Source organism: Rhinopithecus roxellana, chromosome 12 (assembly GCF_007565055.1).
Source record: "Rhinopithecus roxellana isolate Shanxi Qingling chromosome 12, ASM756505v1, whole genome shotgun sequence".
Classification (NCBI taxonomy): Eukaryota; Metazoa; Chordata; class Mammalia; order Primates; family Cercopithecidae; genus Rhinopithecus; species Rhinopithecus roxellana.
In genome coordinates, this window is record NC_044560.1 from 8,335,705 (window position 1) to 8,352,226 (window position 16,522).

General features: G+C 48.5%; 1 protein-coding gene across 1 annotated transcript; it reads right to left on the minus strand.

The window, feature by feature from the left end:
* Positions 1 to 6,182: 6,182 nt before the first annotated feature.
* Positions 6,183 to 12,520, minus strand: LOC104679832 (aflatoxin B1 aldehyde reductase member 3). Its single transcript, XM_010385556.2, has 7 exons — positions 12,231 to 12,520; positions 9,908 to 10,095; positions 9,615 to 9,719; positions 8,729 to 8,825; positions 8,396 to 8,495; positions 7,696 to 7,825; positions 6,183 to 6,587 (listed from the first exon to the last, which is right to left on the minus strand). Exons 1-7 carry the CDS (start codon positions 12,442 to 12,444, stop codon positions 6,426 to 6,428), a joined length of 996 nt encoding a protein of 331 aa, XP_010383858.1. The 5' UTR covers positions 12,445 to 12,520; the 3' UTR covers positions 6,183 to 6,425.
* Between the last annotated feature and the right edge of the window lie 4,002 nt (positions 12,521 to 16,522).

A 16,522-nucleotide genomic window follows, 5' to 3' on the forward strand; every position in this document is an offset into this window, starting at 1 on the left:
CTAGCCTGGGCAACAGAGTGAGACTCCGACTCAAAAAAAAAAAAGAAAGAAAAGAAAAGGGGAAAAAAAGAAAAGAAATAAATGAACACATAAATTTCAAAGGATTTACATAATACAAAGTACATCTCTGAACACAAGGGAATTAAACTAGAAAATAATAACAGAACTTAGAGCCTGAGAGGGAACTGAAAATAAGTAAATAGGTAAATAAATAAATAGAATAAAAAGGAAAAATAGAAAATAATAACAGAATGATATCTGGAAAATCCCTACATATTTGGATTTTAAATTACCCATGGATCGAAGATGTAATCTCAAGGAAAATTAGATCATATTTTGAACTGAATGAAAGTAAAAGCATGACATGTCAAATTTTCTGAGATGCAGCCACAGTAGTGCTAAGAGGGAAATTTATAGCATCACTTTGACATTTAAAAGAAGAAATATCTCAAATCAATAATGTAAGCATTCACTTTTTTTTTTTTTTTTGAGACGAACTCTCCCTCTGTTGTACAGACTGGAGTGCAGTGGTGTGATCTCTGCTCACTGCAACCTTGGCCTCCCAGGTTCAAGCAATTCTCCTGCCTCAGCTCCTGAATAGCTGGAATTACAGGCATGTGCCACCACACCTGGCTAATTTTTGTATTTTTAGTAGAGACAGCATCTCGCCTTGTTGGCCAGGCTAGTCTCGAACTCCTGGCCTCAAAGGATCCTCCCTCCTCAGCCTCCCAAAGTGTTGGGATTACAGGCGTGAGCCACTGCACCTGAGTGGGTCTTTTCTTTTATTAAGTTGTAAGAGTCCTGTCTCTTTTCTAGCTACAAGTTCCTTAACAGATACGTGATTTGCAAAATACTATCCCATTCTATGGGTTGTCTTTTCACTTTCTTGATAGTGTTCTCTGAAGCACGAACATTCTAAACTTTGATGGTGTTGACTTTACTTTTTCTTTTGTCACGTGTACTTTAGGTGTCAATATCTAAGAAACCACTGCCTAATCCAAAGTCACACTTACTCCAGTATTTTCTTCTAAGAGTTTTACAGTTTTACCTTATACATTGAGGTGGCTGATTCGTTTGGGTTAATATTTTGTGTATGGTATGGGGAAAGGCTCTCAAACTCCTGCAGTCAACGCCCGCCACCACCCCCGGCTAATTTTTTTGTGTTTTTAGTAGAGACGGGGTTTCACGTGTTTAGCCAGGATGGTCTCGATTTCCTGACCTAGTGATCCGCCCGCCTCGGCCTCCCAAAGTGCTGGGATTACAGGCGTGAGCCACCACGCCCAGCCTCACTTTCTTTATGCAGTCTTTAAAGCAAAAGAGTTCTAAACTTTGATGATGTGTAATTTAATTTCTCTTTTGTTGTGTGTGCTTCTGAGGAACAATTGCCCAATCCAAGGCCACAAGATTTATCCCTATATTTTCTTTTTCTTTCTTTGAGACACAGTCTCACTCTGTCACCAAGACTGGAGTGGAGTGGCACAATTTTGGCTCGTTGCAACCTCTGCCTCTTGGGCTCACATGATTCTGGTGCCTCAGCCACCTGAGTAGCTGGGATTACAGGAGTGTGCCACCATCGTGGCCCTGTATTTTTTTCTAAGTTTTTATAATTTTAGCCCATAGATTTAGGTCTATGACTCATGCTGTGTTTATTTTCTTATGTATGGTATGAGAAAGGGGTCCGACTTCATTCTCTTACTTGCAAATATCTAGATGTTGTTGAAGATGGTTATTTTCTTCTTCTTCTTTTATTTATTTATTTATTTATTTATTTATTTATTTATTTTTGAGACAGAATCTCGCTCTGTTGCCCAGGCTGGAGTGCAGTGGCACGATCTGGGCTCACTGCAAGCTCTGCCTCCCAGGTTAACACCACTCTCCTGCCTCAGCCTCCCGAGTAGCTGGGACTACAGGTGCCCACCACCACGCCGGGCTAATTTTTTGTATTTTCAGTAGAGATGGGGTTTCACTGTGTTAGCCAGGATGGTCGCGATCTCCTGACCTCGTGATCTGCCCACCTCGGCCTCCCAAAGTGCTGGGATTACAGGCGTGAGTCACCGCACCCGGCCTGAAGATGGTTATTTTCCTTGTTGAATTGTCTTGACACTTTTTAAAATTAATTGACAATATATGAAAGGGTTTACTGCTGGAGTCTAAATTCTAATCCATTGATTTATGTCTAGCCTTATGCCAGGACCACCCTGTCTTTAGCACTGTAGTTGTTTTTTTTTTTTGTTTATTTGCTTGTTTTTGGTTTTGTTTTGTTTGGAGATGCAGTCTCACTGTGTCACCCAGGCTGGAGTGTAGTGGCCTGATCTCGGCTCACTGCAACCTTCCTCTCCCAGATTCAAGCAATTCTCCCTGCCTCAGCCTTGCGAGTAGTTGGGATTACAGGCGCCTGCCACCACGCCCGGCTATGTAGTTTTGTAGTAAGTTCTGAAATCAGAAAGTGTCAGTCCTCCAACTGTGTTCTTTGTCAAGCATATTTTGGGTATCCTGGGTGCCCTGAATTTCCCTGTGAATTTTAGAACCAGTTTTCCAATGGCTGTGGTCTCAAAAAAAAAAAAAAAAAAAAAAAAAGCTGGCTGAGCGTGGTGGCTCGTGCCTGTAATCCCAGCATTCGAGGCACCAAGAGGGGCATATCAACTGAGGTCAGGAGTTCAAGACCAGCCTGGACAACATGGCAAAACCCAGTCTCTACAAAAATACACAAATTAACCAGGTGGGTGGCTCACACCTGTAATCCCAGCTTCTCAGGAAGCTGTGCAGGAAAAATCACTTGAACCCAGGAGATGGAGGTTGCAATGAGCCGAGATTGCGCCACAGCGCTCTAGCCTGGGAGACAGAGTGAGACTCCATCTTGAAGAAAAAAAAAAAAAAGCCAGTTGGGATTTGGACAAGGATTATGTTGAATTTTCTCACCATCTTGGGGGATTTTGTCATTTTAAGCAATTGAATTTTGGTGTGCTTTATTGTCCAAAGATAACTGACAGACCACCGCACATCAGGGAGAATCTATGTTGTATGGATAAAAAGAATCAGGGGTTGACTTCTTTTTATAAAGAATAAATTTTGTCTGTAGGGTGTCTCCCTCTGGCCAGCAAATGGGACTTTTCTTGGGGTCAGGCTTTTGGATGAGTAGTGTTATCTAAATTTCCAAGTTGGGCCCCTTTTATCATTTTAAGGGGCTCCTCCAAGTATTGCCTGCTGCCCTGCCCACGGCTGGAGGGATTTTGCTGCAATGGTCAAACAGTAACCACCACACCTGGGATTTTCCTTTCCCAGCCTTGAGTGCCTCCTGTTTGGAGTAGGGGTGTAGGGGTGTTCTGAGGAAAATGTGGACCCCGCTGCCCTTGCCCCCAAGCCCAATAAAAAGAAGCCCAGAACCACCACTGAGAAAGTTGTGGATGAAAAGACAGGAGGCTTTAGCTAAGACAAGAGGAAAGCCATTGCCGAGATTATAGAATATTAAAAATGTTCCACATTAATACAGTTTGAATGTTTCCTCTGCTTCAAATCCCATGTTGAAATGTGACCTCCAGGCCAGGTGCTATGGCTCACGCCTGTAATCCCAGCACTTTGGGAGGCTGAGGCGGGCAGATCACGAGGTCAGGAGTTCGAGACCAGCCTGGTCAACACAGTGAAACCCCATCTCTACTAAAAATACAAAAATTAGCCGGGGTAGTGGCGGGCGCCTGTAGTCCCAGCTACTCGGGAGGCTGAGGCAGGAGAATCTCTTGAACCCGGGAGGCAGAGGTTGCAGTGAGCCAAGATCGTGCCACTGCATTCCATGTGGGTGACAGAACTAGACTCTGTCAAAAAAGAAAGGGAAGGGAAGGGGAGGGGAGGGAGGAGGAGGGGAGGGGAGGGGAGGGGAACCTCTAGTGTTGGAAGAGGGCCTCGTGGGAGGTGTTTGGGTCATTGGGGCGGATCCCTCATGAATGGCTTGGTGCTATCCTCATGATAATAAATTCTTCCTCCATTACTTCACATGGGACCTGGTTGTTTAAAAGAGCCTGGCACCATCTCCCTCTTGCTCCCTCTCTTGTCATGTGATATGCCCACTCCCTTTTTTCCCCTTCCACCGTGATTGTAAACTTCCTGACGCCCTCACTAGAAGCAGGAACTGGTGTCATGCTCTTCTGACAGCCAGCAGAACTGTGAGCCAAATAAGTCTCTTTTCTTTAAAACGTGCCCAGCCTCAGGTGTTCCTTTTTAGCAATGTAAATGGACTAACATAGAAACTGGGTATTGAGGAGTGCAGCATTACTATAACAATACCTGAAAATGGATGCAGAAGCAGCTTTGGACCTGGGTAATGGACAGGAGTTGGAGGAGTTTGGAGGGCTCAGAAGATGACAGGAGGATAAGGGAAAGTCTGGAACTTCTTTTTTTTTTTTTTTTTTTGAGGCGGAGTCTCGCTCTGTCGCCCAGACTGGAGTGCAGTGGCCGGATCTCAGCTCACTGCAAGCTCCGCCTCCCGGGTTTATGCCATTCTCCTGCCTCAGCCTCCCGAGTAGCTGGGACTACAGGCGCCCGCCACCTCGCCCAGCTAGTTTTTGTATATTTAGTAGAGACGGGGTTTCACTGTGTTAGCCAGGATGGTCTCGATCTCCTGACCTTGTGATCCGCCCGTCTCGGCCTCCCAAAGTGCTGGGATTACAGGCTTGAGCCTGGAACTTCTTAAAGACTTGTTAAGTAGTTGTGACCAAAATGTACTAGAAATACAGACAATGAAGGACAGGCCGAGGAGATCTCAAATGGAAATGGGGAATTTATTGGGAGCCAGACCAAAGGTCACCCATGTTATCCCTTAGCAAAGAGCTTGGCTGCATTGTGTTCTTGTTCAAGGGATTTGTGGAAGGTTCAACTGAAGAATGATGACCGAGAGCATCTGGTGGGAGACATTTCAAAGCTGCAAAGCATTCAGGATGTGGCATTCTTGTTTCTAAAAACCTACAGTCAGATACAGGAGCCAAGGAATGAATTACAGTTGGAATTCATAATTAAAAGGGAACTGGAATGTAATAGCTTGAGAATTGGCAGCCTGGCCATGTGATGAAGAAGGAAAGAGCATTTCAGCAGAGGAATTCACGTCGGCTGTAAAACAACCACTTGCTAGAGAGATGAGAATGACTAAAAGGGAGTCAAGTGCTAATGGCCAAGATGATGGGAAAAGGGCTCAAAGCCATTTCAGAAGACTTCAAGACAAACTTCACAGACGCTGCTAGGGCAACGCCGGGGGGAATGTGAGGCTGGAGCCCCCACACACAGTCTCCACTAGGGCACTGCCCAGTGGAGCTGTGGGAAAGAGGCTACTACTCTCCAGACCCCAGGATTGTGGAGCCACCAGCAGCTTGTGCCCAGAGCCTGGAAAAGCCACAGGCACTTACTCCAACCAGTGAGAGCAGCCATGGGGCTGCATCCTGCAAAGCCACATAAGTGGAGCTGCCCAAGGCCTTGGAAGCCCACCCCTTGCACCAGTGTGGACAGGATGTGGGAAATGGAGTCCAAGATTATCTTGGAGCTTTACATTTATGACGCCTGCCCTACTGGGTTTCAGACTTGCGTGGGCCCGTTGCCCCTTTCTTTTGGCCGATTTCTCCCTTTTGCAATGGGAATGTTACCCAAAGCCGGCACCACCATTGTATCATGGAAGTAAATGACTTGGTTTTGATTATACAGGTTCATAGGTGGATAAACTTACCTTGAGTCTCGGGTGAGACTTTGGACTTAGATTGAGTTGATGCTGGAACAAGTTAAGACTTTGGGTGACTATTGGGAAATGATGACTGTATTTTGCAATGTGAGAAGAACATGACATTGGGGGGGGGGTAGTGCTACAATGATATCATTAGGGTTTTTTTCCCCCTCCAAATCTCATGTTGCAATGTGATCAATGTTAGAGGTGGGCCTGGTGGGGGGTGTTAGGGTTTGGGGACAAATCCCTTCTGAATGGCTTGCTGCCATGCGTACAGTAATGAGCGAGTTCCGGCTTTATGAGTTCATACAGGATCTGGTTGTTTAAAAGAGCCTGGAATTTCCTCCCCTGTCTCTTGCTCCCTCTCTTGCCATGTGACACGCTGGCTCCGCTTCCCCTTCTGCCATGATTGTAAGCTTCCTGAGGCCCTCGCCAGGAGTAGATGCCGGCACCACACCCCCTTGTACACACTGCAGAACCGTGAGCCAAAGAAACTTCTTTTCTTTATTAATGACCCAGTCTCAGGTATTCTTTTATAGCAACGCAAACAGACGAACACACAGCATCCTGGGAGGCTTTATTCTTCATCTGGTGGTGACTCTACTGTTAGGTTTTTGTTCAAATAGTTCCGTTCCTAAGAATTTACTGAGGCAGTTCTAAATTAAAGAAAGCGTGAGAGACAAAAGAGGTTACAGAAGAGCCTTGGGCAGCCTGAGAAACGATGGGCCTAGCGGAAGTAGTTGGGACATTCGTAAGCAACCAAATTCCAGGCTTGATTAAAGGCGTCCACCACAGCCGGCTTCAGGGGCCCTTCCTCTGCCGCTGCCAAATTTTGCTCCAACTGCTCCAGGCTGGACATGCCCAGGATGACCGCGTCCCCGTGGGTACCCTGCAAGGGAGATGGCCAGACTTCAACCTTCTGCTGCACAGCAACTCCACTCACAGCCCTCCCAGCCACCTCCCTGCTGAGATTTGGGCACTCTTGTATCCCAGACGTCCAGAAATAAGATGCCTTGGATAGCTGTACCCATGTGACTCGAAACCTGTATTCTTTCCCCTACTGCCACATGATACTTCCAGACAGACCTACATTCACAGCCCAGTTCTGCCCCCCAGCAGCTGTGTAAACGTGGCTAAGTTATTAAACCTCTCTGAGACTCAATCCTCTTCTCTATTTTCAACATGGTTATGGGTGTGAAAAATCATGTAGAGTGCTTAGCTCCCGTTTATTGAGCACCTACTGTATATATGCCAGACACTATTGCAACATCTGAGGCTGAAGCTGGATATAAATTTGAATGAGGAAGACATGGTGTACCAAGAGAGGGAAACTCCAGCTCCCACCAAAGGATGAGACTAGTGGGTTTTACAGTTAAACCTGTGTTAAAATGTTAAAACGTCTGCCCCTTTCATAGCTGGGCGAAACTCAGGTTCCTCATCAATAACACCGGGACAGTCATTTCATAAAGCTGAAGGAATAATGAAATCCCTGCAGCAAAGCCCTTATTACAAAGCCTGGTACGCAGATACCATCAAGGCCAATGGGAAGGCTGAGCGCAGTGGCTCATACCTGTAATCCCCACACTTTCAGAGGCTGAGGAGAATGAATTATCTGAGCTCCGGAGTTTGAGACCAGCCTGAGCAGCATGGTGAAACCCCATCTCTACTACAAATACAAACAATTAGCTGGGCATGGTGGCACATGCCTGTAACCCAGCTACTCGGGAGGCAGAGACAAAAGAATTGCTTCAGCCCAGGTAGCAGAAGTTGTAATGACCTGAGATCATGCCACCACACTCCCACCTGGGCGACAGAGTGAGACTCTGTCTCCAAAAAAAAAAAAAACATAGAAAAACACCAGTGGGAAGAATGTTTGTGAGAGTTGAAAGAAAGAGAAATTTTAGAGGAATCAATAAACAAATGTTTTAGCCCTCATCCAAAGATATTGCTGGTCCCCGGGGAAGGGAAGGAGCTGAGCGCCCAGGGTCACTGGTTACCTGGAGCTGTGAATGGTGGTACATCCACCGGAGGGTGGCCGAGGTCATGCTGGGGGCGCTGGCGCCATACGCAGCCTGCAGGGCCTTCTCCACCAGGGCAATGCCCTCGAAGTGGTTCTCCTTCCAGTAGCTGGGAAGGGGGGACAGTGGCACAGGGCACAGGGGTCAGTACCATGGGGGTCACACTGGGAGCCACAACCAAAGAGCCAACTGAGAACCACTGCCCCATCCCAAACCCTGCAGCCCTAAGGGACAGGTGCGCTCTCCAGCCATGCGTCTCCCACTTTGCTGGGCGTCAGAACCACCCAGGATGCTGGGCCCCTCAGCAGAGAACTCAAAGAGTCTTTATTCCTGATGACTCAGCAGCCTGCTCTTATTTTCCCCTAGGGACACGAAGGCCACTGGGATGGAACAGGACTCGGCCCCAGGCCTCCTGGACCTCCCTCCAGGGCTCCTTCTTTCCTTCCTAGCAGGTGATTGCTCAGGAAAGAGCTATGACTTCAAGACCCTGAGGTCCAGGGAGCCTCATTTCCTCCTGGAGGTCCCAAGACAACAAGAAAACACACAGAGGGTTTGGAAATTCCTGAAGAAATTCAGGGTGCAGCAGCGAGGAAAGGCCTTACCCCAGGAGCAGCCAGGACTTCATTCCACATAAAGCTGACCCCACCCCAGCCATCCACACCAAGCACCCCCAGCTCACCGATTCCTGTACATCTCGGCCCACTGATTCCCAAAGAAGCGGCCCACGGGCTGTTTCCCGTCCTTGTCCTCATACTTGTACCTGCCAGTCAGCAGGCCCCCTGCGGGAAGGCAGCAATCAGCCCCCGGGCCCAGAGTGCCCCAGAACCTGCTATATCCCTCAGGGCTCTGGACTAGGGGAGGGGCAGGGACCCAGGAGGGCTGAAGGATGCAGCCTTGACCTCTTTGACCTGAGAGGGCAAAGTTTGTCAAACCCTCCCTGCTTCCCAGGTCCTGGGCTGGGCATCTGTGGGTCGGGAATAGGCTGAGTCAGGGCCAGGAATGCTCCACGTACCAGCCAGAGGGTTGAAGGCATAGAACCTCAGTCCAAAGTGCCTGAGGCAGGGGAAGAGCTCCGTTTCCACCTGCCGAGTGATGGCGTTGTACATGCCCTGCAAGGAGAGGGCCCCAGGGGAGAGGGTGGATGTGTCAAAAGAAGGGACCTCAAATGTACCCTTATAGAGCCCTTATTTCAGACCTTAACAATTCTAGGACATTAACCATCTGGGCATATACTTATTCTTACTGGTGCTGGTGAAAGGGGCTTATGCCCGAGGAAAATTCATTCATTCAGCCAACTTTCATGAGTACCAGCTACGAGCTGGTTGTCAGATTTAGATTCATAAGCTAAAAGGACAGGGTCCCTTCCCTCAAGGTTTTATAATAAGGTCAAGTATAAACAGTTATAATCGAGTAAAGAGGCATTCACAATAGACTAGAAAGTTCCGTGACCAGTGCCTGGCACCAAGTAGGTGTAGAAACATTTGTGGAATGAATGATGAAGAGGTAAATGAGGACCTGAGGTCTCAGGGTCTTCTGGGCCCATGTAGAAAGGCTTTCAGAGGAAGACACCCGTATGTGAGACCTGAACCGTTCTCCCGGGGAAGGGGCAGTGCAGGGCAGGGCGTGTTCCAGGCTGAGTGCAGGGCCAGGTGGGGAAGGAAGGGTCCAAGATACACAGATAGGCAGGAAGGAAACAGATGCCCAGTGGCCAGCCTGAGGAGCTTGCATGGCATCCTGAGGAGCTTGAATGGCATCCTGAGGGTATGTGGGAGCCATCTGCAGGGTTTGAACAGGGGGTGCCTGCTATGTAGAGGGTACCGGGGGAGTCAGAGGGGAATAGTGAGCCCAGGATGAGCAGGAGTCCTGGAGACCTTGGCCTCTGCAGCCCCGGCCCTCACCTGGTACACAGTGGGCACGATCCAGCCATTGCTCTTGCAGAGGGTACAGATCTCAGCCACTTCCCAGGCGGCATAGTTGGAGAGGCCAAGCTCCACGAACTTGCCCTGCATGGGTGAGGCTCCAGTCAGAACGCAGTGCAGCCCAGACCAGGAAGGGGAGGCCCGGGTGGGGCCCCTGGGAGTGGGCTGTTCCCTGCTCCACCCTGGGACCGCCCTGGTGCTTCTGATCTCACTAGTGGGATCAGGATGAGAGCAGCAGCGGGCCACCTCCCAGAGCTCAGGGGTCCCCTCACCTCCTGGTGCAGCTGGTGGCAGGCGCGCAGCGTCTCTTCCACTGGGGTGCTGTGGTCTGGCAAGTGCAGGTAGAAGAGGTCCACTCGGGGACACTGCAGCCGCTTCAGTGACGTCTCCAGCTGGAACCGGAGACTGTCAGGCTTCAGGGAGTTCCCAAACAGTGGATTGGCCTTGGTATCAATTTTCACTGAGAGGAGAGAGAAATGAAATTCAGGGCCTGGCACCATGGCTCACACCTGTAATCCCAGCACTTTGGGAGACCGAGGCGGGCAGATCAGGAGGTCAGGAGTTCGAGACCAGCCAGACTAACATGATGAAACCCCGTCTCTAATAAAAACACAAAAATTAGCCGGGCGTGGTGGGACCTGCCTGTAGTCCCCAGCTGGCCAGGAGTCTGAGGCAGGAGAATTGTTTGAACCCAGGAGGCAGAGGTTGCAGTGAGTCGAGATTATGCCATAGCACTCCTGCCTGGCGACAGAGTGAGACTCCTTCTAAAAAAAAAAAAAAAAAAAGAATCTTAGTTCTCAGTGAGTCAGTGAGCTGGACTAACAGGGGAGTGGAGAGTCCTCTTCCCACTTTTCACACTTAGAAAGTCACTTAGGCTGGCAAGAGGGCAGTCATTGGAGCCCTTGAGGCCTGGCAGGGAGCAGGTTTGAGGAACTACTCATTTGGAATTTTTCCATGCCACCTCTGCTTCTCAACTGAACTTCACTTCAGATCTGAGATCTGAGGACTTTCACCAGCCAACCTTGGACTCAAAGACAGAAGACAAAAAAGGATTTAAAAAAACAAAACAAAACAAAACAGAAATAAGGCCCAGGCAGAGGGTGCAGATCTGTGTTGGCTTACACCTGTAATCTCGGCACTATGGGAGGCCAAGGCTGGAGGATCACTTGAGCCCAGGAGTTTGAGACCAGCCTGGACAACAAAGTGAGACTCCCATCTCGATGAATAATACAAAACATTAGCTGGGTGTGGTGGCACAGGCCTGTGTTAGTCCCAGCTCCTCAGGAGGCTGAGGTGGGAGGATGGCTTGAGCCCTGAGAGGTCAAAGCTGCAATGAGCCATGATCGCACCACTCCACTCCAGCCTGGGTAAAAAGAGCAAGATCCTGTCTCAAAAAAAAAAAAAATTTCAGAAATATGGTTAGAGCTCTCAACGAGTGGCAGCCGGGTGATCTAGAAAGCGTGTGGCACTGAGATGCACGCACAGGCTGGGTTCGTTCGGGATCTACCATGTGGTGAATCAGAGGAGAAATGACTCCACTCAGACACTCAGAGTGGAAGGAGGAAATGGTGCTAATACTAAGAAGAAAGAAACAGCTAGCATTTCCCAGCCCTCACTATATGCTTGCCAGGCACTGGCCTAAGCACTGCACATGGCATCAGACTGAGGGCGGCTCCTCCTGCCCCTATACACACATCCTCCCCTCAGGCTACACCTGCTTCCTCCAGCACCCACAGCATTGCCAAATCACATTTACTTTTCCACACCCGTGCCCACTGCCCTCACACCCTTGCCCCTCGTACTCTTCCTGGCAAACTCCTCTCTGTTCTTTCTTCATGGGGTCCCTCCCAGGAAGGGCTCACTCTGGGCTCCCCAGCCATCTCTAGAATGGGAGCTTCCTGGAGTGGCTTAGTGTCCATTTCTCTCCAATAGCTTCAGACAGAGCCTCCCACAGACAGGGCAGTGAGAACCTGTCCCACCCCAATCCCCCATCCCCCTGAGGGAGCTGCCAAGGCTCCCGGGCACTGCCACCCTGGTGAGGTGCCCTTGAACCTGGTGAGGTGCCCTTGTGAGTACCACAAGGTACTCAGAGCAAAGTCCAGGTCGCGAGCAGGCTGGCATGTGTGAAGGACGAAGCAGATGGTGTGCTGGGTCCAAACTCTGATTTCGGACTGTGCCAGGGAGTGCCAGGCGATAAGCACAGAATTTCTGCAGATCAGGCCCGTCAAAGGCACCTGCAGGGCACAGGTGAGGACAGGAGCTGCACAATGCCAGATTCCAATGTTTTTCGTGCTCCAGAGAGGGGCTACCCAAGTCATTCCAGGCAAGACCAAGTCATCCAGACGTCAGTGAGGGTGGTGGCTACCTCCCGGAAGAGAAGAGAGACGAAGAAAAGAGAAGACGAGAGAAAAGTTGTCCGGAGCTAGATGTGCCTGAGAAGCCTGGGGTTCCCAAGGCTGAGAGGTGGACGGGGGTTGGAGGAGAGGGGAACAAAGCCGTGGGTGCTGCCTGGGGCCAGGGAGAGCTGGGCGGTGCACGGCTGTGGACAGGCTCAGCTGTGCACGGTGCAGGGGGAAGATCAGGGGCCAGTGTTACCTCTGCAGTCACTGCCCCCCAGCCCGAGTCCCAGGCCACCCAGGATGGTCTCGGACTGGCCGTCGCCGTACAGGAAGGCCGTGTCTATCTCGGTGTGGCCGCGCTCCAGGAAGGCTCGTGTGACTGCGGCGCTGGTGGGTGCGTCCATGCGGCGCCCCATCTCCATGGCGCCCAGCACCGTGGCTGGCCGGGCCAGTGATAGTTGCCGGGACATGACGGCGGCAACGTGATACTGCGACAGCCCGGGGTCAGCGCGCAGCGGTCGATAGTACCTGCTCCGGAATCGGCAGCTACTTGCCTTTAGGGACTGGCTCGGGCCCCGCCCACCGGGGGGTGGAGCTGACGGCGCCCCCGAAGGTCCTCAACGCCGCCCACGCGCTCGACTCCGCGCTCGACTAGGACCGTCTGCATTTGCACCGAGCAAACTGCGAAATGGCTGTGGCTTCCTACCGGTGACTCTCGTCTTGGAGATTTTAACACTCCTCGACGTCCCCAAGGGTGAGGGGGTCCAAGGGTGGCGACGATCCCAAAGGGCGGGGGCTCCTCGGGCCTCCCTGCCCGGTCGTCCCTCCTTCCTCGGCCTTGCGCCGGAGCTGTCCTGGGTCTCTGTCTCCTCCAGGAGGGAGCTTACGGGGTGGGGTGGACCTAGGGCTGTCGCGCCTGCCGTGTGGTCCTGGAGAACGAGGCTTACCAAAAGCTCAAGACAGCGTCCTCATGGAGTGACATGGTTAGAGTGTTGAAAGAAAAGAACTGTTGGCATTGAATTCTATACCTAAGTGAAAAAAAACTGACTGACTCTGGTGACTTACGCCTGTAATGCCAACACTTTGAGAGATCAAGGCAGGAGGATCACTTGAGCCCAGGTGTTTGAATCTAGCCTGGGCAACATAGGGAGGCCCTATCTCAACAGGAAAAAAAAAAAAAAAAGATAGAAAAATGGACCAGTGCCCAGCTGCAGTGAGCTGTGATAGCTCTACTGCACTCCACCCTGGGTGACAGAGGGCATATCTGTCTGCAAATACGAAAGAAAAAAAGATCAATAGACAGATGGAACAAATGAAAAAACAATAGCAAAACTGATTTAAACCCAATCATATCAATAATTACATAAATATAAATGATGTAAATGCTCAAGGTAAAGGGCAGTGATTGTTAGAATGGATAAAAAAGCAAAACCGAACTATATGGTAAATACCAGAAAGGTATTCAAATATAAAAACAGAGGTAGTTTAAGAGCAAAAAGATGGGAAAAGGCATATACTGACAAAACCAAATTTTAAAAAGTTGGAATGGCTAAATGAATATCAGAGAAAGTAGATTTCAAAACAAAGACTGCCCCCACAGTGGGCGACATACTGGCCCACACCTGTAATCTCAGCGCTTTGGGAGGCTGAGAAGGAAGGATTGCTTGAGCCCAGGAGTTTGAGACTAGCCTGGGCAACACAGGGAGATCTTATCGCTACAAGAAAAAATTAAAAATTATCAAAATGTGGTAGCATGCACCTGTGGTCTCAGTTACTTGGGAGGCTGAGATGGGAGAATCATCTAAGCCTGGGAGGTCGAGGCTGCAGTGAGCTGTGACCACACCACTGCACTCCACCCTGGGCAACAGATTGAGACTCTGTCTCAAAGCAACAACAGCAACAACAAAAACCACCAAAGACAAAGAGGGACATATCATAATGACAAATAGGTCAATTAATAAAGAAGATATAATTCTAAATATATATGCACCTAAGCATAGATCAGCAAAATACACGAAAAACAATAATAGAACTAAGGAAGAAGTAGACAAATACAACATTATAATTGGAGATTTCAACACACCATGCTCAATAGTTGTAGAACAGTTATCAGTCATAATTTATAGAAACTCAGTAAAGGTATACGAGACTCAATGCTATTAACCAATTCCACATAAACAACATGAATGGAATATTCAACAGCAGAATACTCATTCTTTTCAAGTGCATATCCACCAACATATACCATATTTGGAGGCATAAAACAAGTCTTAATAAATGTAAAAGAGGCCCAGAGCGGTGGCTCACACCCGTAATCCCAGCACTTTGGGAGGCCAAGGCAGGTGGATTAACTGAGTTCAGGAGTCTGAGACCAGCCTGGCCAACACAGTGAAACCCTATCTCTACTAAAAATACAAAAATTAGGCAGGCGTGGTGGCATGCCCCTGTAATCTCAGCTACTCAGGAGGCTGAGGCAGGAGAATCACTTAAACCCGCTTGGTGGAGAGTGCAGTGAGCCGAGATCAGGCCACTGCACTCCAGCCTGGGCAACAGAATGAGACTCCATATTTAAAAAATAAATAAATAAATAAATAAATAAATTTTAAAGGATTCCAATCATACAAAGTACATCTCTGAACACAATGGAATTAAACTAGAAAATAATAACAGAGGCTGGGCACAGTGGCTCACGCCTGTAATCCCAGCACTTTGGAAGGCTGAGGTGGGCGGATCACTTGAGGTCAGAAGTTCAAGACCAGCCCGGCCAATATGGTGAAACCCCATCTCTACTAAAAATACAAAAAAAAATTAGCTGGGAATTGTGGCGTGTGCCTGTAATCCCAGCTACTCAGGAGGCTGAGGCAGGAGAATTGCTTCAACCTGGGAGGTGGAGGTTGCAGTGAGCTGAGATCATACCACTGCACTCCAGCCTGGGCAACAGAGAAAGACTCCATCAAACTCCGTCTCAAAAAAAAAAAAAAAGAAAAAGAAAAAGAAAAGGAAAATAACAGAATGTAGAGCCTGAGAGGGAACTGAAAGTAAGTAAATAAGTTAATAAATAGAAGAAAAAGGAAAAATAGAAAATAATAATGGAATGATATCTGGACAATCCCCAGATATTTAGAAATTAAATAACCCATGGGTCAAATGTGTAATCGCAAGGAAAATTAGATCATATTTTGAATTGAATGAAAGTAAAAACAGGACATATCAAATTTTCTGAGATGCAGCCACAGTAATGCTATGAGGGAAATTTATAGCACCACTTTGACATATTATAAAAGGAGAAATATTTCAAATCAATAATGTAAGCATTTACTTTTTTGTTTGTTTGTTTTTGAGACAAAGTCTCACTCTGTTGCACAGGCTGGAGTGCAGTGGTGCAATCTCAGCTCACTGCAACCTCGGCCTCCTGGGTTCAAGCAATTCTCATGCCTCAGCTTCCTGCGTAGCTGGAATTACAGGCGTGCACCACCGTGCCTGGCTAATTTTTTTATTTTTAGTAGAGAAGGGGTCTCACCATGTTTGCCAGGCTGGTGAACTCCTGGCCTCAAGGGATCCTCTCGCCTCGGCCTCCCAAAGTGCTGGGATTATAGGTGTGAGCCACTGCACTGGCCGAGGCTTTTACTTCAAGAAACCATGAAAGGAAGAGTCAAGTAAAACCAAAATTAGCAGAAGAAAGGAAATAATAAAAATTATAGCCAAAATAGGCTGATGTGGGAGAATTGCTTGAACCCGACAGGCAGAAGCTGCAGTGAGCCAAGGTCACTCCTCTGCGTGCTAGCCTGGGAAACAGAGCAAGACACCATCTCAAAGAAAAAAAAAGCCAAAATAAATGAAATAGAAAACAGAAACATTAGCAGAGGTCAGTAAAACCAGAAGTAGGTTCTATAAACAGATCACTAAAGTTGATAAACCTCTGACTAGACTGATCAGGAATAACAGAGAGAATACACAGATTAACCACACCAGAAACAGCAGAAGAGATACCACTACAGATTGTACACAAATTGAAATGACAATAGGGTAGATGATTAAAACCTTTATGTGAATACATTTAATAAGTTAGATGAAATGGACAATTTCCTTGAAAAACACAAACTACCGAAGCCCACTAAGGAAAAATGAGACAGCCGGGCACAGTGGCTCACGCCTGTAATCCCAGCACTTTGGGAGTCCGAGGCAGGCAGATCACTTGAGGTCAGGAATTGGAGACCCGCCTGGTCAACATGGTGAGACCCCATCTCCACTAAAAATCCAAAAATTAACTGGGTGTGGTGGTGTGCGCCTGTAATCAGTTACTTGGAAGGCTGAGGCAGGAGAAATGTTTGAACCAGGGAGGCAGAGGTTCCGGTGAGCCAAGATCATACCACTGCACTCCAACTTGGGTGACAGAGCCAGACCCTGTCTAAAAAAAAAAAGAAAAAAACCCCAACAACCTGAATATTTTTTTTTTTTTCTTGAGACAGGATCTTGCTCTGTCTTCTAAGTTTGAGTGCAATAGTGCAAGCATAGCTCACTGCAGCCTCAACCTCCTGGGCTCAAGCG

What these genes read in the sequence shown, in the direction of transcription:
- LOC104679832 (XM_010385556.2), bottom strand. Translation starts at nt 12,444, where the DNA reads ATGTCCCGGCAACTATCACTGGCCCGGCCAGCCACGGTGCTGGGCGCC. An exon ending in GCCACCAGCTGCACCAGGAG is followed by an intron (nt 9,720 to 9,907) that starts GTGAGGGGACCC and finishes TCACCCATGCAG; the next exon opens with GGCAAGTTCGTGGAGCTTGG. An exon ending in TCGTGCCCACTGTGTACCAG is followed by an intron (nt 8,826 to 9,614) that starts GTGAGGGCCGGG and finishes CTCTCCTTGCAG; the next exon opens with GGCATGTACAACGCCATCAC.